Raw genomic sequence first — 27,462 nt, 5'->3', positions numbered from 1 at the left:
GAATACTCAAATGGATTAACCATTGAGTTTATGGTTGACATTATACTCCTAACTGCTGTCTCATCATGTTTTATTCGAGTTTCATCCAGGTCTTTCCGTCCCCTTTCTGTTTCTCCCTTCCCAGCCATATTTTCACATTCCTTAGCAATTGCTGCCCGCTGATGGTGACTTAATAGCCACCTGTTCACGGCACCCTTATCTAGGGTCCGGCCTTTCATACCCCCCTTAGTTTTCGAATCCCTATTCACGGTCTGCTCAATTGTCATATCACAGGCAACTGCAGAAAATCCATATCTGTCCTGCCTGTGGACAACAAAGTTTTCCTCCTTAAATTGTTGGTCAATTTCATTGATCAGAAATGGGTAAAACATCACTTTCTTCCTTCAACACACAGTGAATACAGCAAGTCCTGGGGCTGCCATTTTGGAAATCTAAGCGATTTGATTGGTTAATTTGCTGTTAGCCATCTACTGTCAAAAATAGGAACTACAGAACTATAGTATGGCCACCTATTAGCCACCAACTTAACTACAAATAATTTGTATGATTAAAATGGCTAATTAAAATTTTAGGAGCAACTATATTTGTGGGAACTTGTTGCATAATGCCTGAGAATGACTTTCTCTATGATAAAAAAATGTAATGAAGTTGCCCCATGAAAGTGGCCACGAAGTGACAAGATACAGCTTATGCCCCATGGCCTAAGGGGTGAGGTGGCTACACAGTAAATGGTTTAAACAAGGATAAGCCTGGGATGATAGACAAAGAATGACTGGCTCTTTCTTTCTTTCATCTTCTTCCCCCCCTTCCCCCCCCACAGGGCAACAGCTCCTATGGTACTGTGCAAAGCTGACCTCCACTGTATGCAGGTATAACCATTTCCCTTGTGTAACCTGGTGTAGATAGATATACTTATTGTGACCCCATATCCCCTGACGAGGTGGGATTGGGTAATGTCTCTGGTTACTTCTAAGAGGCTTACGTTCCTGAGAATGTTTTCCCCTGTCGCATTGCTAGCTTCACACATTCACCAGAATTGCTCAGGCTGCTAACTGTTTTGCACGTCTAGTTTAGCGAGATGTCAGGGTTTTTCCCTGTTACGTGTGGAGCACGTACAGGAAAACTCCGGGTCAAAGACCAGCCAGTTGGTCCAGACTTCCACCCTCCTAAGGGTGAATCATCCTTAATAGTGTAAGGTTTGTATGAGTGTTGAAACAAATGACAAATTTTTCCTAATATATACAAACCTGGCTCTGTTTAAACAAATATGGCCGCCATCACCTTTCCCCAAAGAGTCATGCCTGCAATAAAAAGTGACGAGACTACACAGGTGTGTGTGTGTGTATGTGAATGGGGTGGCTGGCTACCCTGGCTGCCTAGCTTACCCCTACCCCTCCCTCCCTACCGCTACCACCTCGCCGAAAGTCTTATGGCTAGTTTCAGCTTTGCCAAAAGGATAATCACTAATAAATATCTCCAGGTTTGTATACATTAGGAAATATACAAATTACTTCCAAACTTGTCATTTTAAGAGATCTTTATGGATATAGAAATTGTAGTATACAGTATTGTAGACATTTTTAATTCCCTCTTATGCTCAAACTGCATCATGATTTTCCTTTTATCTTCCATCCTTTCACTGATTCTATCTGGCTCTCTAACTTTTTAAAAAGTATAAGTAGTTAGTGGGTAGCAGTGTGTATACATGCAGGTATATGTTCAAGCTCTCTATTAAAATTTGATCAGGTATACACAGAAAAGTAGAGTTGCCATTACAAACAATATATAATGTATAGAATGCAGTGCATAATAACTGTTATCAAATTATCCCAAAAATATAGGTATCTTAACTGTAAGATAGATAACTAGAAAGATGTCATAAAAGGTTAAGATTTACAAATAACATTGCTTGGCTATCAGAAAGAAAGGCAGTGGAAAAGTTGAAGAAATCTTCTAGTAGGTTATATAATCTGTATTGTATTATTAAACTATTCAATGATGATAATGATTAAAATAATAGAAGTAATAATCTATCTACCATGGCACTTCCCTTAATTTTTGGAGGTAACCAACATAAAAAAAGAACAAAAGGGGATTTTTCTTTTCATCGTTCCTCTTTGTCTGATGAGGGACTCAGCTGAGTTGCGCTGGTACTTCTAGGGTGCCATAGTCTACCCTCCCCCTTTTTCCACCACAAATGAAGCATTATGTGCTGACTTCCCCTACTGCTGCTACCTCAGCATTCACCAAGGTGATCTTAGGTAGCAACAGGCCCTGTTGGAACTGCGTCACAATCGCTCGCGCCTGTCACATTTATCCTCCAGTCACCTAGGGCTTTCTTCACTTCATATATACACTCAAACCTTGGCCTTTCTCTTGCACTTCTCCCATCAACTTTTGCATTCATCACCTTCTTTTGCAGGTAACCATTTTCCATCCTCTACATGCCCAAACCACCTCAACACATTTATGTCCACTCTAGCTGCTAATTCATTTCTCATCCTCACTACTTTGTTCCTAACCCAATCCAGTTGAGATACACCAGTCATACTCCTCAGCCACTTCATCTTGAATACATTAAATTTCCGTTTCTCTGTCATTCCCCACAACTCCGATCCATACATCACAGTTGGTACAATCGCCTTCCCATATGGAACTCTCCTTATATTCATCCCTAATTCTCTATTCTTTACCCCTCTCTTCACTGCCCCCAACACTTTACATAATTTATTCACTGTCTGAGGTACATCTGCTTCCACTCCATCATTTGCAGCAACAACAGAACTCAAGTACTTAAGCTGATTTACTTCCTCAAGTAACTCTCCATTCAACATAAAATTCAATCTAGCATCCCCCCCTTCCTTCTCTTGCACCTCAAAACCTTACTCTTATCCACATTAACTCGCAACTTCCTTCTCTCACACACCCTTCCAAACTCTGTCACTAATCGACACAGTTACTCCTCTGAGTCTGCAACCAATGCAGTATCATCCGCAAACAACAACTGATTCGTTTCCATTCAGGATCACTCTCATCTGTCAGTCTCAATCCTTAACCAAGTGCAGTTTTCAAGCATTCACCTTTTTTACAGCTCCATCAATATACAAATTGAACAACCATGGTGACATCACACATCCCTGCCTCAGACCCACTCTCACTGGAAACCACTCACTCACTTCATTTCCTATCCTAACTTACACTTTACTGCCTGTGTATAAACTCTTCACTGCTTGCAACAACCTTCCACTAATTTCATATACCCCCACCGTATTCCACATTGCTTCTCTATCAACTCTCCTAAGCTTTCTCCAGATCCATAAGTGCAACATATACCTCCTTGCCTTCTGTTAAATATTTCTTGCATATCTGCACAACTATAGAAATTTGATCTATACATCCCCTATCTCTTCTAAAGCCACCCTGCACTTCTAAGATTGCATCCTCCTGTTTTATTCTTAATACTATTGATTAACACTCTACAATACACTTTTCCAATCACACTCGGCAAACTAATATCCCTAGAATTTCAATACTCATGCACATCTCCCTTAGCTTTGTATGGCAGAACTTTACACGCTGACACACAGTCCAGGGGCACCATTGACAACATAAAACATGTATCAAACAATCTCACCAACATTCCTGTGCAGTCACACCCCCATCCTTTAACATCTCAGCCCTCTCACCATCCATAGTAGGTGCTTTTCCTTCTCTCATTTCATCTAATGTTCTCTTCACTTTCTCTCTTGTAATCATTCTCATCTCCCATCACTGGTCCCTCAACACTTGCAACAGCAATTATATATGCCTCTCTATTATCCTCAACCATCAGTAACCTTTCAAAATATTCAGCCCACCTTTTCCTTGCCTCCTCTCTTTTTGACAACCTCCCATTTTCACCTTTCAGTGTCTTCATTCCTCAATCCACCCTTGATTACACTCTTCACTTCTTTTCAAATCTTTTTCTTACTCTCTTCATACGAACAACCCAATCCCTGACCCTACCTCCAGTCAGGTGCCCTCTTTGCCTCAGCTGCCTTTCATTTTACTTCCAGATTTTTCTCTCTATATCTTTTATACTTCTCTATACTATTACTCTGCAGCCATCCATTAAATGCCCTCTTTTTCTCTTCCACCTTCATCTTCACTCCTCCATTCCACCACCCATTACCCTTCCTCATGCTGCCTCTAACAATCCTACCACATATATCACTTTCAAGCCCAACCAAATTTTTTTTACTAACTTTCAATCCTCCTATAGATCACCAGTTTCTCTCACTTTCACCCTGTCATATGCCACTTTCAACCTTTCTTGATATTCATATTTTACCTCTGGCTTTTTCAACTCCTCCATCTTCACTACCTCATTTTCACATCCCCCATTCTTTTTCCCCACTATTTTGCTACAGCTAATTTTGCTTCAATCAAAACATGATCAAACATACCATTATCCATACCTCTAAACACATGCCCATCTTTCAATCTTCCATACATCTTTCTCATTATCAACACATGATCCATCAATGCCCTTTCTACCACTCTTCCATTTGCCATTCTTACCCATGTATACTTATATATATTTCTCTTCTTTAAAAAACTACTGCTTATCACCATCTCTTGTTCAATACATATCTAGCATTGTCTCACCACTCATTTTCACTTGGTACAACATATTTCCCAGTAACACCTTCTACTTTTCCAGCACCTATCATAACTACATACAGTAATACCATGAGGTCCAAGTTAAATCCGTTCTGAGACCGAGCTCGTATTTCAATTTGCTCGTATCTCAGATGAATTTTTCCCATATAAAATAACTAAAAACAAATTAATCCGTTTCACCCTCTGAAAAAAACCCTAAAAAACAGTATATTACAGAGTAAAAACGTGTTTTTACTTGTTGCAATCAACATCCTAAGTTAACAAAATAACAAATAGCTATGAATTGGTTATGGAATGTAACATTACTATGGAGTTCTTACCTTCGAGACAGACGGTAGCGGCTAACGGCGGTGTGTGCGGAGGAGGAGGAGGGAGAGAGGACGGGGAGGAGAGACTTGACAGCAACACATTCAGTACGCAACACTTTTGTAACACTACGTAACATAACCCTAATTTTAAATTCAACTTAAATGAAATTCAACTTTAAATTTAACTTGAATGAAATTAGCCGACTGTACACACACTTAAAAATAAAATGTTAATCTTACGTTACACTAAACTTAATTCTACATTTTGTTTTCATTTTCATCTTTTTACTTTTCTTCTTCTTCCAGCTTGACTCTTTTTGCCTTGCTGTCACCTGGACTTTTTGACAGCCTTTTTAAGAGGAACCTATCTAGGGATTTTTGCTTTTGTCTCCCCTTCAAAATGTTGCGAAAATGATGCACGCAAGTGTCGTCACAATATGCTAACGCACGACCACTCGCCAACTTGTCTGGGTGCCTCTTTTCCATAAAATGAGAAAACTCCTGCCACTTCGCTAACATGTCTTTGATTTCTGCCGTAGAAAGGCAGCCCTCGTCTTCCACTTCCTCCTTGCTACTGAGCTCCTGCAACACCGAATGTTGTATCTCCTGTAGCTCAATCAATTCCTATGTCGTGAGCTCTTTCTGATGCTCCTCAACATGGTCATTCATGTCTTCCTTGTCTACCTCCAGCCCCATGGACTTTCCAAGAGACACGATTTCATCCATCACAACAGGTTCGGGGTCATCAAGGTCTGTCGTATCGAACCCTTCAAAGTCCCTCTCAGCTACGGAAGCTGGCCATAATTTCTTCCTCGCTGAATTAAGGGTTTGCCTTTTCAAACAATGTACGATGTTGAAATGTTCGTTCCAAAATTCCCGAAGGGTAAGATTGGTGTTGTCTGTGACATCGAATAAATGCTTCGTGTACAGTTTCTTGAAGTTAGAAGTAACTTGTTGGTCCATGGGCTGGAGGAGTGGCGAATGTTGGGCGGGAGATAAAAGGACCTTGATGAACCTGAATTCATCAAGAATGTCCTCTTCGAGACCAGGAGGGTAACCAGGGGCATTGTCGAGGACCAGGAGACATTTCAGTGGCAGATTTTTCTCCGCCAAATATTTTTTGACTGCCGGACCAAAGCATAGATTAACCCATTCTGTGAAGAAATGCCGGGTAACCCGAGCCTTAGCATTAGCACGCCACATCACTTGCAGTTTTTCTTTGAAGATCCTTTGGCTCTTGAAAGCACGTGGGTTTTCAGAGTGGTACACCAGCAGTGGCTTGACCTTACAGTCACCGCTGGCATTGGCACACAAGATTAGAGTTAACCAGTCCTTCATTGGTTTATGGCCAGGTAGTCTCTTCTCTGTCGTGATGAAAGTCCTCCTGGGCATTTTCTTCCGAAAAAGGCCAGTTTCATCGCAGTTGAAGACTTGTTGGGGGATGAAGCCATGTCGGGCGATAACCGAGGCAAAGGTTGTGACGAAGTCCGCTGCGGCTTTCGCGTTGGAACTTGCAGCTTCTCTATGCCTTACAACCAAGTGTAGGCTATCCCAGTCTGTTTCTTGAAATTAGCCAGCCAGCCACGACTGGCTCTGAAGGTTTCCGCTGGCGTCGAAGTCTCCCCTTTCTCGGCTGCTTGCTTCCCTTTCAAGTCATCATACTGGCCTTCTCACATAAGATCGTCTCGGTCATGCTATCTCCCGCTAACTGTTTCTCCATTATCCAGATTAAAAGAAGCCTCTCCATCTCATCGTGAATATCACTTCACAGCTTGGAAAGGATGGTTACTCCTTTGGAAGGCTTGGTGCTCTTTACAGCATCCTTCTGCTTTAGGATGATACATTTAGTCGATGTAGTCCTCTCATATTGGCGCGCCAGCTCAGTCACTCTTACGCCACTCATGTTTTGCGATTGTTTCATGCTTCATCTCCACTGTCATCATACGCTTTTTCTTTTCACTACCCTGGTTTGCACTCGCTTGCTTTGGACCCATTGTTTATTAATTAATTATGCACTGATTCGCGCAAAAATCACGTAAAAAACAAAACAATACGGCCGATGCTCGCAATAACTTTACGCGACGGAGATCCGACAAGAAAGACCAAGCGATGCTGTCCTCGTGAGCAGCCTTTTGCACACGCGGCTACCTGGCGGCCGCATAGGGAACTACTGTACCTCGTATCTCAAATTTTTCCTCGTATCTCAGGATAGAAATTTGCTTGGAACTCTCTTCGTATCTCAATTTTCTCGTATGTTGGGACGCTCGTATCTCAAGGTAACTGTATTGTTCTATAACTGGAATACAAGCCTAAGCTATTTACTGTATTTACAGTTATTACTTTCGGCGAAGCTGAAATGATGAGTCATTGTAATTTAGCGAGGGTTAACTACCCATTCCGTTAGTTAGCGGTGGTAGGGGGATAGCTTGCTATCGCTCCCGCTCACACGCTGGTGATTTAGCTCGCTTTGCTTTTTGCTCGGATGGTGAACGGTCATTGCCATTCTTCATCCTCACCAAATTATATTATGGACTGCCATTAATGCTTTTTGTTTGTGCTTTCTCTTTAATAGTGTGCATTTGTGTTGACTTCTGCTGACCCTGCATACCTGCCCTGGACTTGAAGGCCGGCCCTGCGGTACCTTCATGTCGGCCGTGGATACTGACTGCCACACCCTTTGTCCCGCCTGTAGATGTCAACGGTTTGATAGTGGTAATAAGTGTAATGAGTGTCGTGAGTGGTCTGCCTCCCAGTGGGAAAGGTTTAGGCGACGACGGAATAAGAGAGTCTAAGCAGGATATTTCTCTTTCAAAGGTTCTTTCGAAAGGAAAAAACCCAAGACCTCTTCTTCCACCTTCGTCCGAAGCTCCTACTCGTTCAGCCTCTTCCGAGAAAGCGTCGAGCAGTAGCGTAGACCCTCTAATTTGTGGCCAACCTGAGTCTTTGAGAGATGGTGTTGCTTCCCCTAGCGAAGCAGGCCCCACCTCTCCCCCCGCGTGAGGCCTTGTCTATGTCTTCTGTGTTACAGGTGTGATTGTCCTTGGAGCTTCCGGGTCCGCCCTCCAAGGAATCCTTGCTGCAACTTACCCTCCGTGGTGCGAGTGTGCAGCTGTCGGCGACTTTGGAGGTGGATCCTCTACCTCTCGTTGATGTTGGGGTGTCCGAGGCATCTTCTGTGGCCACTGCCCATTCCCCTGCCTCTCCAGACTCTCCAGCTTTTGCTGCCGACTATGTTTCCCCTATTCCTGTTCATCCTTCGAGGGGGAAAGTAAGCCCATCGTCTGTCACCCCTGCCAGTGTTTCTTTCCCTTGGGGGAGGATTGCTGCTCAAGCTCAGCTTGCTGATCCAATGGCCCCTAGAGGGCGTTTCCGTCGCAGAGCTCGCCCTCCGCTTTGCCTTAGAGGTTGCCCTTAACCATCGGTGAAAAGGTGCCTCTTCGGCTCTTCAGCCTTGTCTTCACAGCCGTCCCCCGCGGAGGAGCCTCCGCTTCAGTCGTTTTCTGGCCCTCTAACTTCAGCCCAGCATGCCAGCGCTCACCTGCTCACCAGTGCTTTCATGCGCATTCACCGGAAACTGCGCACCTGCATCCTGCTGCGCAGTGCCGTACTGCGTGCTAGTGTTCTCCTGCGCATTCTCTGGAATCTGCGCACTAGCTCCCTGCGCAGTGCCTTACTGTGTGCTTCTGCTCTCCTGCGTACCAGCACTCTTCTGCGCACAAGCGCTCTCCGGCCCACAAACGCTCGCTAATGCGCCAGCTCTTATTAATGTGCCAGTGCTTGGCATTGCGCCAGCGCTTGCCAATGCGCCAGCGCTCACCAATGCGTCGGCGCTCACTGGCGCACTTGCGCCATAGCCATGAGCAGGTTTTACAGGCTCCTAGGTTTAAGGTACATCGTATCAACAGGTCACCATCGCCTCATTCCCCTCCCCGCAAACGCATTACAGCGCAACCGCTGGGAAAGGAGGGATCTCCAAAGAAGGGTTCAGGATCCCAAAGCTGCCTTCCTCTAAGGCGGACCCATCAACAGCAGAGACTTATCGCAGGGAACCTTCGGTCCCTATCCCTTCAAGGGATCTGTCTGACAAATGTCAGTCAGTCACCAGCCGTGGTTCAGTGCTATGGTCAGAGCATTGGTGCAGGCCTTAAAGCCTGCTCTGTCTGCCAGCTCTTAGGAGCATCCTGCAGCTCCAGGAGACCTACTGGAAGGAACCATGGCTTCTTCTTCTCCCCTGAAGAGGAAGAGAGGCGTCTCAGACGCTGTAACCTTCCGAAGGTCAAAGCTGACTCCTGTTAGGCTATTGAGGCCTGCTCCTCCTGCATCTTCTACCGGACACTGTCGTATTCACCTCTGCCGAGGGAGTTGCGTGAGTAAAGGGGGGTTCCTCTCTTCCACCTTCGGAGGAAGTTTCCTTTGCACAGGGAGTTCTCCACCATCGACGGAAGTCAGGAGGGATATAACAATCCGGCCTTCAATGCTTGAGTCCTTCCTCCTTCCTCGGAAGGAACCTAAGGACTCCATGACTCTACTGAAGTCCTCTTCAAGGACTTCTAAGCCTACAGATGCAGCCAGTCACTCGAAGGATGTCTGCGACCCACCCTTAGAAGAGCTCTCGGTGGTGGAAGGGGACTTCCCTGCAAATCCAACATCGGAAGGAGAGCTGAAAGTTGGAACATGCAGTCTGGCAGGTTCTGACTCTAATGAGAGTTCTCAATGGGTTTACCAACCCAGAGATAACCCCAGGAGAGGGTAAAGACACAGTCTTAGACTGTCTTTGGCACCCAGTACCCCTCAAAGACCATTGCAGCCTTGCCTTGGTCTCGGGGGGCTGAAGGATGCCAGGGCTAAGATTGTCCTATAGCTCTCTGAGGTCTCCTCCTCCCAATGTTCCGGCTCTACCACTAAGCTTCTCCCACCTCCTCGTCTCCAGCAGAGGAGGTATTTCGAGATCTTAGACAAGCCTTGTCCAGCTCTTCCTCTCCATCATTCCTTGGAAGAGCTCACCAAGGGAGTCTCTCCAGAGAGACTCTCCAACCGACAGGTCTCATTCTTGGCAACAGAGATCCCTAATCAGGAGAAGGTCACAAAGTACGCCATGCAGGCTACTTCGTGGCTTAATGTTTGGTTAGGGACCTTGGGAATCCTGGTACAAACTGAGGAAAGCAATGGAGACCTTCCTGGTCTCAGGCACCTCACGATTGAGTTTCTCGCCCAGCAGGTTTCAAACTTATGGGCAAATACCATTCTGAAACGTCGGGACGCGGTGTTTGAGAGATTCCACCAGCAAGTCCCAAATGCTGAGATTGCCAGGCTCAGGAATTCCTCTCTAGAAGGATCTCATCTATTTGAGCCCAAGGACCTGGAACATGCTGCTGAGAGATGGAAGATGCCCCATCAGGACTCCTTCCTCCATAGGGCTTTGACATCCAAGCCCCATAAACCACCAGCTCCTCAGCAGTCCCGTCTAGCCAAGACCCTGACGAACAAAACAGCAGCGAAGACAACGGTGTCTGAGAAGCCCTCTCCTGCCAAGGAAAGGAAAGGCACAAAGTCCTCCAGGGGAGGAAAATATCTTGAAGGGAACGACCGAGGCCGCAAATGCTAGGATAGGCACTCCCCCTGCTTGTCCACCAGTAGCGGGATGCCTACAAAGTTGCTGGGACAGGTGGAAGCAACTTAGGGCCAAACCCTGGACAATCTCCGTGATTCGTTTAGGGTATTGCGTCCTGTTCATAACATCTATCCCTCCCCTGACCAGGAATCCAGTGTCAATAGACTCCATTGTGATGGGATCAGCAAAGGGGCTAGCCCTCCATGCAGAAGTCCAGACCCTGTTGAAGAAGGGCGCTCTCCTGTAGGTCCTTGACGAGTCTCCAGGCTTCTTCAGTCGACTCCTCCTTGTGAAAAAGGCATCTGGAGGCTGGAGACCAGTCATCGACCTTTTGGCTCTAAACGAGATTGTCAAACAAACTCCTTTCAGCATGGAGACAGCAGACACGCTCAGACTAGCTGTAAGACCACAGGACTTTATGTGCACACTGGACCTAAAGGACGCGTACTTCCAGATCCCAATCCATCCGTCTTCAACGAAGTACTTGAGATTCAGCCTAGACAACAAGAAATACCAGTTCAAGGTGCTGTGCTTCGGTCTTTCCACAGCACCTCAAGTCTTCACCAGAGTGTTTGCCCTAAAGTCATCTTGGGCACACAGGATTGGCATCCATCTCCTTTGTTATCTGGACGACTGGCTAATCCTAGCAGGCTCGGTGTCAACCCTTCTTCAACATCGAGACAAACTTCGGAGGTTTTGCCAAGATCGGGATATCATGGTAAACCTCGAGAAGTCCTCCCTGCTTCCTACGCAGAGACTGATATACCTAGGCATGATAATAGACACCAATCTCCACAAAGCCTTCCCATCAGATGACAGAATATTGAGACTGAGAGAGGTCGCAAGACCCTTGCTCAGACGAGAAGCGCTACCAGCCCAGAGGTGGTTGCATCTCCTTGGTTACCTTTCATTGCTGGCCCGTCTAGTTCCCAACAGTTGCTTCAGGATGAGATCCCTCCATTGGCAACTCAAGTCCCGTAGAAATCAGGCTCTCAATTCCCCGGACATCCAAATCCCCATGGGATCAGCGCAACAGAATGGTGGGTGTGAGACGAGAATCTACGAAAGGGAGAGGACCTTCTCATCCTCCCCCCTGATTTAATTCTGTTCTCAGACGCTTGGAAAAAAAAAAAGGGTGGGAGGCCCACGTGCTGCACCACATGAACTCAAGCCTCTGGTCATATTCAGAAAACTACCTCCATATAAATTTTCTAGAGATGAAGGCCATCTTTCTGGCCCTTCAACAGTGCCAACAGTTCCTGGCAGGCCACTCAGTGGTGGTTATGAGCGACAACACCACAGTAGTGGCTTACATCAACAAAGAAGGCGGTGCTTTTCGCAGCCCCCTTCCCATCTAGCAGTAGAGATGCTGAGATGGGTCGAGATTCACTCAATACCACTAACGGCATGCTTAATTCCGGGCAAGAGTAACATGCTCTCTGACAACCTGAGCAGAGCATCTCAGATAGTGAGTACCGAGTGGTCTTTGGATTATCTAGTAACCAACAAAGTCCTGACTTTGTGGGGTTCTTCGACAGTGGATCTCTTTGCAACGTCCCTAAACTTCAGGCTCCCATTGTACTGTTCCCCAGTCCCAGACCATGCTCCATTGTGTACCTAGTATTAAGCTAATACTGTTGCATCCTCATACCCTGGCGAGGTGGTATTGGGAAAATCTTGGTTACAACAGTTTTTCCTACAACAGACTTGAAATAACTTTCACCTAGACGGTCACACTTCTAAATATCCCAACGCAAAGCTTGCGTAGGCCGCGGCCCTTGCGTAGCAAGGTTTTAGCGAGGGGCAGGGACTCCTTATTTTGGGTACAAATATACTCAGATAATTAGCCCCCTGGTAAAGCCAAAAAGACAGAATGGCAGAGACATCCACCCTTCCTAATGGGTGAGTCACCCCTAAATAAATAACGTAGGTTTGTATTCCAGTTACGGAACATATGACAAATTCGTAGATAATTTGTCTTTTTCCTAACGATACAAACTTTTAGCTATTTATACAAATTTACCCGGCAGCTCTATCCCCTTGAAGTCTTACTTCCAATCAAAGTGAGCTAAATTACCGGTGTGTGAGCAGGAGCGGTAGCAAGCTACCGCCCTCTACCCCCACAAACTAGGGTAGTTAACCCTCACTAGATTTTAATAGCTCGTCATTTCAGTTTCGCTGAAAGTAATACCCCTAAATAAATAGCTAAAGGTTTGTATCGTTAGGAAAAATACAATTGTTCCGACGCGATATACAAACCTCGTAATCATTTAATATAGGAAATTGCTTCAGCTCAGCTGAAACAGCCGAAGAGAAAGAAAACCAGTTATGCTGATTGGTTGGCTGGCGGTATGGGGCAGAGCTTAGCTCCGCCCCATCCGACCACCAGCCTGCTTTCCCCATTCACTCGCTTCGGCTCAATGTGGATGGTTGTGCTACTCTCCGTTTTCTTCGCTGCAGCCCTTTGCCTTCTCTTGTGCTTGTGTACTAATGATTGGTCATTGTTATGAAGGAGAAAGTTACTCTTTAAAACGCGATGTTGTGCAGGCCGTGGCGGGCATTGCAGTGGGTGGCTTTCGTCACCTTCTGTAGACCCGCACACGCTCTGCTCGACATGCAGGGGAAAACCTTGCTCTCAAGGATCTCCTTGCCGTAGTGTGAATCCTGGCCGCCATTTTGGGAAGCCTGGATTCACAACCTGTCGGGGTTTTCTCGGGTTTCGCCGGGGGAACGTCTAACCTTAGCGCTCCCGCTATTTCGGCGATCCCTAGAGATACCCGACAGATTGTTGGACAGTCTGATACCGATGACGACACGTTACTTGGTAAGAAGCAGGAATTTTGGGTGTGTCTCGGATTACAGTGAACCCTCGTTTATCGCGGTAGATAGGTTCCAGTCGCGGCCGCGATAGGTGAAAATCCGCGAAGTAGTGACACCATATTTACCTATTTATTCAACATGTATATTCAGACTTTTAAAACCTTCCCTTGTACGTAGTACTGTTAACAAACTACCCTTTAATGTACAGAACACTTAATGCATGTACTACAGTACCCTAAACTAAAACAGGCACAAATATTAAAGGTGATTTTATATCATGCATTTCCTAAACATGCTAAAAAGCACGATAAAAAATGGCAACCAATGTTTTGTTTACATTTATCTCTGATCATAATGAAGAAACAAACTGGAGGTAGAGCTTTGCTTATTACCCAGACATATTTCCCATACTTTTCCCTTAGAACTACATCACATCTTCCTACTTTAGATATATATATATATATATATATGTATGTATATATATATATATATATATATGTGTGTGTGTATATATATATATATATATATTCATATGTATACACATATACATACCTACATATATACATAAATACATGCATACATATATATATATATATATATATTACTGTATATATATGGGTTATGGAAAAAATCCGCGAAGTGGTGAATCCGCGATGGTCGAACCGCGAAGTAGCGAGGGTTCACTGTATTAGGTAAGCTTGACTTAAATTTGTTAAGACGCCATTTAAATATGGCGGACCAGCTTCAACAACGTCATTTGAATAATACCATTGTTGATGAACACTTGAATGTAATTGAGTTTTTAACAGGGTTGCCAGGTTGGCCTTTTTCAGGTAAAGACATAAAATTTGGCCTTTTTTTCATTTGAAATCGGTTAGCCTTTAACAATATCGTAAAAGGTTGGCCTTAAAGGCTATACCTCTGGCCTTTTTTTTAACTTCTTGAAGCTGCAGTTGATCAAAGTTGACCTTTTCTCACTTAGGAAATCTGGCAACCCTGGGTTGTAACTTTATCGACTCCCATGTTCACTGATGCCCCTGTTGTTGTTGACTATGTACCTGATAAAGCATTTGTTCCTGGCAAAATGCAAACTTCCCAAGGGTAAAATAATTGCAGGACTCCCTGTTAAAACAAGGGAGAGTAAGGTTTTAATCACTGAAATTTCTTTAAGGACTGATGGCAAACCCTTTACAGCTTCGCCCGCAAGTCAGTTAAGATTAAAATCTGCCAAATCTCCCGCTGATAAGCTGTTAAAATTAAAATCTGCCAAACTCCTGCTGATACAATATGTTTTTCAGGTTCACCATGTTCACCGACCACGGCTCTTCCTACGGACATGGCTGAGGTTGTTCATCCTCGTCCAGTGTCATCTGCTGTTGCCTCGACCAACGTTCCAGCACCTCGGAAGGGGCACAAGAAGAGGAAGCCTGGGCGGTATTCCTCTTCTAGTTCCTCCTCCTCTTCATTTTCATCTTCTGACTCTGACTCTTCTCCCCCAGGTGAAAGAGGAAAGCGAAGAGGGCCAGGAAGGCCAGTTGCAGTCGAAGGGATGTGGCACCCCGAGACACCTCTTCTCCTCCGGAGAATGAGGGCAATGTGCGAGATTCCCGTGTTCCCCGCGCTAGTGGGATTGTTCACGGCGAATCTCGCGCAAGGCCTCCATGCACGACAACCGCGCTCGAGGGCGTAGGTATCGTCTCCCAGAGCATGGTGACGGGGTCCTCGGGCCCCCGATATACTGCTCAGACTCAAATTAAACCGCTCTTAAGCGGGGAAAGGAGAGTCCGGGCTTTGGCACGAGAAATCTCAGCTGTGGTCTCTCGAGAAGAATCCGCGGTACGCACGACTACCTCCACGGGGGTAGCCACGCGGACCGACTCAGCGACTCGTGTCGCGTGAGCAGGCCCAGACAGCCGTGCACTCGACCCGTACGACTCGGGTCCGGCATGGAGCCATCTCGTGGCTCAGCCCGCGGCATGGGAGCCGGTCGTGCACGACCAGGCTAGCTCTCGCGCATACCAGCTGCGCGAGATGCAGCCAACCCCCATACTTTCTGGCCATGTAACAGGTGAGGCCGCGCGCACCACTCGCGTGACTAACCTGTCTATACCTCCTGGTGTGAGCGCTACAGTTCCCAGTGACCCCGCTCTCGCTCGAGCTCCTTTGGGAGCTTCCTGGGGCTCGCAGTGACCAGTCACGCACTCGGTCGCAGTGGGAACCTCGATGCATTCCATCGGGGATGAACCTTGCCAGGGTCCTTCCTTGACTCCTGAATACACGCCTGGTCCGGTCCTAGGACCAGAGCGAGGGTATTCATGGGGGATGTCATCACCCGTGCAGCATGTCGCTTCCCCTACACCTACGGATGTAGCGTGACCGAGGGATCAGCCTGTTCCACGGCCTTCACCGTCCGTGGAGACGGAAGATCCCGAGATGGAGTCGTCGTTCTTAGAGGTCATTAACCCCATGCGTGAGATTAATGGCCTCAGGGTTCCTCCTGAGGTAGTGTCTGAGATAAGTGTACAACTTTGGAGATTCTGTGGGGAGCTCCCGAAGGCAGTCCACGGCCCCTCACACTACCCTGGTTGAGACAGGCTGCTCGGACATCGGACCGAGTGAGTGACCGGATCGCAGGACCTGGTGACTCACTTATGAGCCAAAGTTTGAACAAGCTTCTCCCTCATCCACTCCAGTGACAGAAGAAGTACTATGTCACCGAGTCTTCTGTGTCTTGTCCTCTCCTTCTCGACCCCGCGGTCGGAGCGCTTGCTGGGGGTTCCTCGGTCGAGAGCTTGAAATCCCAGAGAGTGGCCTTCTCGGCCTCTGAGATTTCAACTATGGAGTCCATCTTTGTAGCTGCTCTCAAGGCTGCTTCATGGCTCGAACACTGGTGTGGTACGGCCACAGTGTTCGCGCGGGACACCAAGCTCGCTACCCCCGAACACATGGAGCAGTACAGGAACCTGGCTTTGTCTGGTGGGAAAGCTGTTGCTTTTCTCTTGGACCAGCTTGCTACCCAGTATGCCAATCTGATCCTGAAAAGACACGAGGTAGTAGTCTCTCATTTGGCAAGACAGATTGGCTCAGGAGAGGCCCTGGCACTCAGGAACACTCCTATTAGAGCTGCAACTTCTCTTTCCAACAGAGGAAGTTCAGGCCGTGCGGGATAAATGTCGCCTCGACTCGAAGGACTCCATTATCCACCAGATGCAGGCTGTGAGTTTCATGAGACCTGGTCCCGCGAAACCGTCCGCAGCCAGGCCGAGTCAGGCCAAGCCCACGGGAAGTAGCAAGGGTACCACTGGTCGTGCTCCTGTGCAGCCGAGACCTGCTCCTGTTCAGGAGGGTTCTGCCCTCAAACAGACCTTTCATCATCCTTCGGGAGCTCCTCCATGTCGGGGAAAGAACAGGGGCAAGCAAGGGAAAGGCAAATGCTGAGATTGGCTTTCCCCTTCCCATGCTGCCGAGGGTAGGGGGATGCCTATCCCTTTGGTGATGTGGCAGCACCTCGGGGCCAGGGAATGGGTTGTGTTGACCCTTCGTGAAGGGTACAAGCTCCCATTCGTGCTTCATCGGCCCCCCCATCCTCCACTCCAATAGCTTTCAACACATACACTCCAACATCCCTGAAGGCTCTGGCCATGGAGGTGGAGGTTCAGGAAATGTTGGAGAAGGATGCGCTAGAAGTCGTACACAATCAGTCACCAGGAGGTTGGAGACCGATCATTGACCTTTCGCCATTGAACAAGTTTGTTCAGCTTACTGCGTTCAAGATGCTAACAGTTCGCACTGTGTTGTTAGGCATCAGGCAGTACGACTTCATGCTTTCGATAGACTTGAAGGATGCGTACTTTCAAGTACCAGTTCATCGGTCGTCTAGAAAGTACCTCAGATTCACCTTCCAGGGCACGGTGTACAGTTCAAAGTCCTGTGCTTCGGACTGTGCACAGCTCCCCAAGTGTTCACGCGAGTGTTCATGACGTTAGCAGCTTGGGCCCTCACGAGGGGCATCCGCCTACTGATGTACCTCGACGACTGGTTGATTCTCGCTCCCTCGCAGGAGCAGTTGATTCAGGATTGAGACTCGCCTCTGGCAGTTTGTCGCGAACTGGGGATCATGGTGAACTGAGAGAAGTCGAACCTCATTCCCAAGCAGAAGGTGTATCTGGGAATGCTGATCGACTCGGCATTCCAGCCCTTCAGTGGCAAGCTCTTCTAGGTCACCTCTCTTCGCTGAAGAAGCTCGTTCCTTTTGGGCGGATCCATTTCCGCTCCCTTTAGTGGTGTCTGAAGGACCAGTGGTCGGCAGCCACCGATCCTCCCTCTCGTCCGGTCCTCATGGAACGTGAGGTAAGGGAGAATCTCCTTTGGTGGCTAAACGAGGAGAACCTCATGAGAGGGTTTTCTCATAAACCCTCCTCCACCTCAGTTCCATCTGTTCACAGACGCGTCCACGGAAGGTTGGGGTGCACACCTGGACGACTTGGTCGTGTCAGGTGTGTAGTCGGAAGAGAAGAAACACCTGCACCTCAACGTGCTGGAAATGATGGCAGCCTCGAGAGCACTCTTTCATTTCCAGGCTCGTTTGAGAGAGCACTTGGTAGTGCTGATGAGCGACAACACATCCGTGGTTGCGCACGTCAACAAGCAAGGGGGCACGCTCTCACGTTCCTTGCAGCAGTTGACGAGGCAGGTGTTTCTGTGGGAAGAGAGTCAACACGTAACCTTGTCAGCCAGGTACATTCCAGGCAAGAGAAGTGTTCTGGAAGACGTCCTAAGTCGTAGAAACCAGGTAATAGCGGCAGAATGGTCTCTTCACCCTTGGGTCGTGAGTCGAGTACTCGACCTCTGGGGAGAACCATGCAGCGACCTTTCACAACACGGCACAATGCCAAGCTTCCCGTGTTTTGCTCTCCAGTACCAGATCCCACGGCTGTGTTTGAGGACGCACTGCAACATCCTTGGGATCTACTAGATTGCTACACGTTTCCCCCCCTTTTTGCTTGCTTCGCGCAGTCCTGTACCGGGTCTTAGTAGCTCCAAGATTCAAGATGACTCTCATTGCTCCACTATGGCCACACATGGAGTGGTTTCCCGATCTGTTGTCGCTCCTGGTCAAGGCACCGAGAGAGCTACCACGCTGGCCCAATCTCCTTAGGCAACCCTTGTCGAACAGGTACCACCAGGCAGTGGAGTCGCTCAGACTTCACGTGTGGAGACTATCCAGCATCTCCTCAGAACGCGAGGCTTTTCGCGACTCGCTGAGAGAGAGATGTCAGGGTACTTTAGAAGATCCTCCTCCTCAGTCTACCAGGGGAAGTGGTTGGTCTTCTGTGATTGGTGTATTGGAAGGGGTATCTCTCCAGTTGGAGCCTCTCTGCCTCAGATCGCAGACTTCCTAATCTTTCTTCGCAGAGATAAGCTCCTTTCGGTTTCTGCCATGAAAGGGTACAGGTCTGCCCCTGCAATGGTGCTCCGTCTGAAGGGCATAGATATCTCCAACCCTGGGGATTTCTATGCTCATTAAGAGCTTCGAACAGTCGTGTCCCCCGAGGGAACTTTGAGTCCCCCAGTGGGATGTCACCTTAGTTCTCGGGTCTCTTACTCGTGCTCCGTATGAACCCTTGAGCCGTGTCTCAAACAGGCACTTAACCTTTAAGACTGTTTTTTCTGCTAGCCTTAGCATCGGCGAAGAGAGTCGGGGAGTTACACGGCCTCTCTTGTAATGTCACTCATGCATAGGGGTGGAAGGAGATCTCCTTGAGTTTTGTGCCAGAGTTTGTGGCCAAGACTCAGAACCCAGCGATCCACGATCCCAGGTTCGAGGCCTTCACTATTCCCTCCTTACCAGATGTGCCAGTTCAGGTGAGAGGCTTCTCTGTCCCGTCAGGTGTCTCCAGCCCTATCTTAAGCAAACTTGGCATCTCAGCCCTGAATGTCGACGACTACGTTAGCACCGGCAGAACCAATAGGGAGATGTCGAGGAACACGATATCCTTTTGGATCCGTGAAACCATCCGCAAGGCGTATGAGACTTCCTCAAGAGTCCAAGCCAGCGAGGGTTAAAGCTCACGAGATCAGGGACATTGCCCCCACACTCGCTTTCAAGAGAGATCTTGCAGTGGGCCAAGTGCTGATGGCATTGGGAAATGCCAGACTACCTTTACGGCCTTTTACTTGAGGGAGTTTACGCACAAATCCTTGGACACCTTTGTTCTTGGCCCTGTGGTAGCAGCTCAAGCTATTGTCTGACCTCTCCAGTTCCTCCGCGACAGGGAGGTCTCTTGTCTTGATTTTATGGTATGTTTGGCAGTGTGAAAGCAGTCTGCAGGTGATCCCCCTTTCTCTCTGTCTCCTCCCTTGGAGTTCCATACATCAAGACAGGTCTTCCTGGGTAAGATTGCTAGAGTTTGTTTACAAGTATTCTCCCCCCATCATCTTCTAGGCAGGGAAGACAGTGGATGTATAAACCCTTTGCCTTTTGGTTTTGGAGTTTCATCCAGTCACTGTCACCCTAGGGTCGAGTGTCTCTTTTTCGTTCACGCTCTCTGGTCGCGCGATGCTTTTACACATCGCGCGGTGGCTCCCAGTCTCTCAGACCCCACCATCATCATGTCGGGTCAAGAGACAGGGATAGGTGGACTTAGTCCTCTGCTCTCATTCGAGACCAGGTCTTTATCCAGGCAGTTAGCTGTCCACATGCAGCAAAGGCAGACCTCCCACCAACCAGTGAGTCTTCCCATATTAAATGATTACGAGGTTTGTATATTGCGTCGGGACAAGTGACAATTTGTCCCAAATTGTATTTTTCTTAGCTATACAAACCCGTAATCATTTAATATAAATGCCCGCCTCTACTACCCCTCTCATGTTCCACATTGAGCCTAACTTAGCTCCGCCCCATACCGCCAACCAACCAATCAGTACCACTGCCTGGTTTTCTTTCTCTTCGGCTGTTTCAGCTGAGCTGAAGTGAATTCCTATATTAAATGATTACCGGTTTGTATAGCTGGGAAAAATACAATTTAGGACAAATTGTCATATCATCTTCGAATTTGTCATAGTTCTTCTACCCAGTCCTTCAACCCAGTCCTTTCTACACACTTAGTTAACTCATTTCAGAATTCATTCTGATTTTCTTCACTTTCCTCACAACCTGGCCCATATGCACTAACTAAAGTCCAACGTTTCGTATCCAACCTAACCCTTACCCACATCAACCTGAATGACACCACCTTCCATTCCACTACTTTACCTGTCATCCATTCACTCAGTAATAAAGCCACACCCTCTCCTGCTCTTTCCCTTTCAATCGCAGTCACTCTACCTGTCACTTCACCAAACATCACTTCATCCTTCCCTTTTATCTTTGTCTCACACAATGCCAATACATTAATTCTTCTATTCCAAAACATACTTCCAATATCACATCTTTTACTCTGTTGTACTATATCCAATCACATTCAGACACCTCAAAACTAGGGTGCTGGGACCAGTCACTCTCCCCTAACTCCTCCTCTTTAATATCTCAAAGGAAGTAACTGTATACAGGAGAGTCCATATTAATAATGGTGATCATAATAATAGCTAAAGTTATTTTGTATTGTATACAGTAGAAGTTGAAGCTAGAAGTCCAATCTACCTTGAGTTCCATTGAATTTTTATTGAATTTTTACGTAAATTTTTTAGAACTACAAACGTGTTGCTGAAGTGTGGATGGACGAATACAAAGAATATCTGTACAAGCGTCGGCCCCACTATCGTAGCATTGATGCAGGAAATCTCGCAGAACAGAAGGCTATTCGTAAGAAGCTCCAGTGCAAGCCATTCAAGTGGTTCATGACTGAAATTGCTTTTGATTTAGTGAAAGTTTATCCTCCTGTTGAGCCTCCAGATTTTGCAAGCGGAAAGGTTTGATGAAGTTGCTTTGTTTATGTATTATACTGTAGGGAGATGTGTTTTATCATGTGTGTTGTAATGTACAAGAGTAATGTACAATAATTATTACTGTCAGATGCAGGAATGTAAAAGTACTTTTTATGAATGTTTATATTGCTATATGTTAGTGTTTCTACCAATGGTTGTTAACGTTTGCTTATGCAGTACAGTGTATTCCAATGCATTTTGCTGTATAAAATGCATTATTAAAATTTTTCATTGAATAATTCAGATTTTTACTATTTATTTTATGATAAAAAATTTGACAAATATAAGAGGATTGTTAGATGTTTGGAAAAAAAAGAGATAGGTACAGTACTGTATGTATTTCTTTACTGCAGAAATGGTGAAACTAAGTTATAGCTTTAAATTTATATGCAGGCTTACCTAGCAATATTCTTTTTATTAGTTTCTAGAATAAATTATAAAGTGCTCTTTATGATATATTTAGATTGAGAAAATATGGGTTAATGCCTTATCTGTGATTTTTAGCTTAGTATCAATAATGCAAAGAAATTTTTATAGAAAAACAAAGATTACTATAAAAAAAATTTTCGGAGGAATGTTTGATAATTCATGAGGCATGAGTTTTAGGGATATTTTCAAAGTAGTGTCACTCATTTACTGTACTGATGACATTTTGCATGATTTCTTTACTCAGATCCAGAGTGTTGCAAACCCAGACCTGTGTATCGATTCACGCTACATGCGCCATGGAGAGAGGTTTGGTCTAAAGGAGTGCAGCAAAGGAGGAGAGCAAACATACCATTTGACGTGGCACAAAGACATTCGTCCAGGGAAAAGGCCTGTGTGCTGGGATGTATCCAGTGGTGATTTGCAGTCTCCAGTTTTACTCTACAACTGTCATGGGATGGGCGGAAACCAGCTGTGGAGATATGATCCAGTAAGTTCAGGCAGTTTTATCTTTTCATATAATTTCTATCTTTCAAATACAAATAAATTCTGTAATTTCTTTCTACTATCTTTTGATTTTTAGGCATTGGGCTCAGTCTAAAAGGATGAGAAAATAAAGCAAAGCAAACAGTTTGTCTGTTACAAAGGATATCAATAAAAATCAGATGGAAATTTTATTTGTTTTACAAATGGTGACAAAGGAAATTAAAATTTAAGGTTATTATTCAGAGTTGTTTATATAAAGGCTGATTTTAACATTTCGTTATTAAACGGTTCACGTCCTACTGAATGCTTCAGCTATTTTCAAGGGTGGTGTAACTTTTTGTAATTTTTAGGATGGTTCACCACCTTTCAGTACCTGTTGCATAAGTTTCGGACCAAGTACTGTGTTCACACTGATTCAGTGTATTTTCTTGTGTTTTTATCGTATTTTGATGTTTTCCTGATGGCAAATATATTGGTTACTTGACAAAAAATATTCTCCTTTATATTTAGTATATTGATTTGGAGGGCTCTCAAAAATGGGGGAAACTTCTCCCCCAGTTCTACTCTTCTAAATTTTTCTCTATTCTATTTCTTTTTCTCAATATTACTCAAAACCTCCTCCAAATTTTAACAACTTTCTTTCATAACCTCTGTACCATGGTCTTCCGCTGTCTTGGGTTAGTTCTCTTGCTTGAGGGTACACTCGGGCACACTACTCTATCTAATTTCTCTCCCTCATGTTTTGTTGAAATTTTTATAGTTTATATAGAAATTATATATTTTAATGATATTACTGTTTTTGAAATATTTTATTTTTCCTTCTTTCCTTTCCTCACTGGGATATTTTCCCTGTTGGGGCTCCTGGGCTTATAGCATCCTGCTTTTCCAACTAGGGTTGTAGCTTAGCAAGTGATAATAATAATAATAATAATAATAACTATCTCAACTCAGCTTCTGGTCAGAAGTCTATCATTACAGATATGAGGAGGAGGATTCCGTTTTTTGGTCTCTGCTCTAACAGGCAGGTTTAGCTTACACATGCTTCTACAGTAATACCTTGAGATACGAGTTTAATGCATTCTGGGAGCCGAGCTCGTATGTCAATGCGCTCGTATCTCGGATCAATTTTTCCCATATAAAATAACTAAAAAACATTTAATCCGTTCCCACCCTCTGAAAAAACACCTGTAAACAGTATATTACTGTTGAAAAATGTGTTTATAATTTTTCTAATTCACAACCTACGCTCACAAAATAAATACATATGTACTGGTTATGATCTGCAATAAAATGTGACATTATTATGGAGTTCTTGCCTTCGAGACAGACAGTAGCGGCTAACGGCAGTGGGTGCGGAGGAGGAGGGAGAGAGAAAGGGGAGGAGAGACTTGACGGCAACACGTTCGATACGCTACACTTTTGTAACACTACCTAACATAACTTAAACTTTAAATTTAACTTGAATGAAATCAGCTTACTGTACACACTTAAAAATAAATGTTAATATTAGGTTACACTAAACTTAATTCTAATTTCTTTTTCATTTAAATTTTTTTTTACTTTTCTTCCGGCTTGGCTCTTTTTGCCTCGCCTTTTTGACTCGCTTTTACCTTCACTTTTTGCCAGCCTTTTTAAAAGAAACCTATCTAGGGATGTTTGCTTTTGTCTCCCCTTCAAAATGTTACGAAAATGACTTACACAAGTCTCGTCACAAAAGGCTAACGCACGACCACACGCCAACTTGTCCAGATGCCTCTTTTCCATAAAATCAGAAAACTCCTGCCACTTCGCTAACATGTCTCTGATTTCCTTGTTGATGTACTCCTGTCATATTGGCGAGCCAGCTGAGTCACTCGTACACCACTCTCATGTTTTTCGATTATTTCATGCTTTATCTCGATTGTCATCATACGCACTTTCTTTTCACTACCCTTGTTTGCACTTGCTTGCTTGAGACCCATTTCTTATTCACTTAATTCTGTACCGAGTAACGCAAAAAACATAAAAAAATGCAAATACTATAGCTGATGCTCGGAGACAACTTTACGCGACGGAGATCCGACGGGAAAGAGTGAGCAATGCTGTCCTTGTGAGCAGCCTCTGGCAGACTCGGCCACCTAGCGGCTGCATAGGGAACCGTCTCGTATCCTTGTATCTCAAATTTGTCTCGTATCTCGGGGCAAAAATTTGCTCGAAACTTTCCTCGTATCTCAAATTTCTCGTATGTTGGGACACTCGTATGGTGAGATATTACTATATATATTTTAGTGCTATCCCACAGGTAAGATATGGAGTGGACTATCAAGGAAGTATTCTCTCGCTGTACCAATGGTGAAAAATGCAAATTTCCTCACCAATGTATGTTACTTTCTTAATACTCTCAAGCATGTAAGCCAACCAAACAACCAACCAACAACAAATGAATAAATTGATTTTTCTAATAATGAACCTCCTCTCCCCCGGATATGCTGACTCCTCTACAGCACTGTTGACAACCTCTCCTAATTCAATTAAGGAAAATTCTGTTGATCTATGAACTAAAAATGACCGCTCTACTGATGATAAAAAATAAATTAAAGTAATTTGGGTAACACAAGGAAACTGAGAGACCTTCATGTTACCCAAATTCCATTAGAAACAAATTATGATGAGCAATATAAAGCATATGAATGTTGTGGATTGATAAAGGAAATAAGGATGAAAATTGAAGATGGAAAATGGTATTCATGGATATCTTATGATAGACATGATGAAAAATTCAAATCAATATGTAATATTATACATATTAAAATTAATAACTTAAATGTTAGGGGTGCTCATTCTGATAAGGTACCAAAGGTTTTGGATGTATATGAATCTGCTGACTGGTTTGAAAAAGATGTTGATGTAGTTATTCATTCAGAGAAAGCCAAATCTACCAATGTGGCTTGTTGCTGAACTTAGAGGTGATACAGGGCATTACCGTATTTCGCGTGTCATAAGACCCACTTTTTTCCTGAATAATAACCCCAAACATCACCTTGCGTCTTAACACCAAGATAAAGTTGTATAAGGGAGTTTGACAACTCAAACACCCCAGTACAGTGGAACCTCTACATACGATTGTCTTTACATACGAGTCTTCCAACATCCGAAGTAAAATTCCATCAAATTTTTGTCTCGACACCCGAAGTCATGCTCCAACATCCGATGTAGATCTTGTTTACGCCGGTAGATGGCAGCACGTGGGAGGGACGCCATTGAGGGTCGAGTGCTCTGTTCTCTCTTCTTGTGTGTTGTGTGGTTGTCCTCTGTTCGGTCTGATATTAACAGTGCTTATTTTCTTCCTTTCTTAATCATGGTGCCTAAGAAGCTAATTTTCAATATTAAACTTACCCGATAATCATGTAGCTGTCAACTCCGTTGCCCGACAGAATTCTATGGAGGGATACGCCAGCTATCACAATACTAGAAGGGGGTGTACTTACCAGCGCCACCTGTGGCCAGGTACTATAGTACTTCTTGTTGACACCTCCTCAATTTTTCCTCTGTCGTGCTTCCGGCAAGACGTTCTGGGATACGCTTATGATCTTCGAGTATTTTCACGGCTCTTTGGTGAAGTATTCTCTCAGATTTCGGCTGTCGCTTTACTGGAAACCTTCTTATATTAGCTAGATAGCTTTTATATAGTCCTGATTAACGGTTAACGATCTTTTGCTTTGGCTAACTCTTTGGATTCAAGATGTCTGACATTTCGCAAGCCCCCTCCCATAGACGATGTAGGTCTTGCAATAGGCGTATTCCGAAGGCCTCGGTAGATCCTCACACCGCTTGTTCTGACTGTAGGGACAGGCCCTGTCAGTTAGAAAATCGATGTGAGGAATGCGCCGGACTTTCGGAACTTGAATTTGTCCGTCTTTTGAAATATTCAACTAAGTTAGAGAGAGGTAGAGTTAGGAGGAGTTCTTCTCACTCTTCACTTTTTTCCTCGCCTCATGATCCCCTACCTTTTCCTACCCCTGTAGTGGCTACCCCCGAACCTACTATTTGCCCTCCGCCTGATATGTCTGTTGTTTTGCGTGCTATTCAGGCCTTAGGCGATAAAGTAGAGTCAGTGGTAAGTGATCATAAGTCTCTGATGGCCGAAGTCAAGGAACTTAAGGTCAAGAGTGCAGTGGGTGGAATTAGTGCCAGTGCTGTGACGAGTGCTAGTGTCAGTGCAGTGCCAAGTGCTAGTGTCAGTGCCAGTGTGGTGCGTGAGGATACTTCTGTGCGAGCCAGTCGTCCTCCCAGTCCGGGACCTCTTGCAAGCTCCCAAGCCCAGGGGAGAAGCAATGTCGAAGGGCAAAAGGGTTCGGCAGGCCTTGTTCGGCGCACAGAAGTATCCTCGGTGGTTGCGGGCGTGTCTTCCAAAGACCGTCACTCCCACCTGCAGACGATTGAGCCCGTCTTTTTCTCGTCCGCTGATTAACTGTCAGGGAAGAAACGTTGGACTCAGGTCTCGAGACCACTTAAACGCAGAGTCCAGTCCGCGAGTGCTCAGCCAGGCTGCAGTCATTGGCTCAGCTCTGACTCGCCGCAGTCATCAGTCGACTGCACTCCGCCCAAGAGGAGTAAGGTTCTGCCACAACAGAGCTCGACTGTTAAGGCTTTACCTCAGCCTACTGTAGTTTCTGCCGACCCCAAGTGGACTCTACTACAGTCCATGCAAGCACAGCTTTCGGACTTGATGCGTGAGTGTCGGGCTGAGAGTGTTGCGCCTCCGCCTCCGCCTGCACTCCCTCCGCCTGCGCTCGCTCCGCCTGCGCTCGCTCCGCCTGATCGCAGTACCACCTGCCAGGCGTACGATGTTGAGCCACGTTCTGAGTTTGCTGTTCTCAGTGGTGTTCAGCCTCCGCCTTCCTTAAGGCAACCTTTACAATGGGATCAGGAAGATTATACCTCTCTTCCTCCGCCTCCACTTGCTGCTCCACCAGTGATGCAACACTCGGTTGAGGTACAACAACCTCTCCCGTCCATGAGTCAGTCTCCTCAGCTCTCGCTGCAGCGAGCTCAACTCTCCACAAGGCTAGCACCACAACTCCTTAGCCTTGCGCCTCAGGAGCCTCAGCTTGCGAGACATTTACCTTGTTCTGCGCAGCCTCTACCTCATCGCGCTCCGCTCACACCACAGGAACAGGAACTTGCTACTCCGCTTCCGCCAACCGCTCAGCAAGCGCAACCCTTGGGTTCAACCACTCATGC

General features: G+C 45.7%; 1 protein-coding gene across 3 annotated transcripts in view; it reads left to right on the top strand.

Annotated features, from left to right (window-relative positions):
• The window catches only part of LOC137638846 (putative polypeptide N-acetylgalactosaminyltransferase 10), a 243,033-nt gene that overhangs the window by 158,277 nt on the left and 57,294 nt on the right, over nucleotides 1-27,462 (top strand). For all 3 annotated transcript variants that reach the window (XM_068371256.1, XM_068371257.1, XM_068371258.1), the window contains exons 9-10: nucleotides 21,091-21,312; nucleotides 22,001-22,243. In XM_068371256.1, the coding sequence (XP_068227357.1) occupies nucleotides 21,091-21,312; nucleotides 22,001-22,243 (465 nt within the window). The remainder of the gene's footprint in view (nucleotides 1-21,090; nucleotides 21,313-22,000; nucleotides 22,244-27,462) is intronic.

The sequence above is a fragment of the Palaemon carinicauda genome, chromosome 3 (assembly GCF_036898095.1).
Source record: "Palaemon carinicauda isolate YSFRI2023 chromosome 3, ASM3689809v2, whole genome shotgun sequence".
Classification (NCBI taxonomy): Eukaryota; Metazoa; Arthropoda; class Malacostraca; order Decapoda; family Palaemonidae; genus Palaemon; species Palaemon carinicauda.
This window is presented reverse-complemented; position numbering and strand designations above follow the sequence as displayed.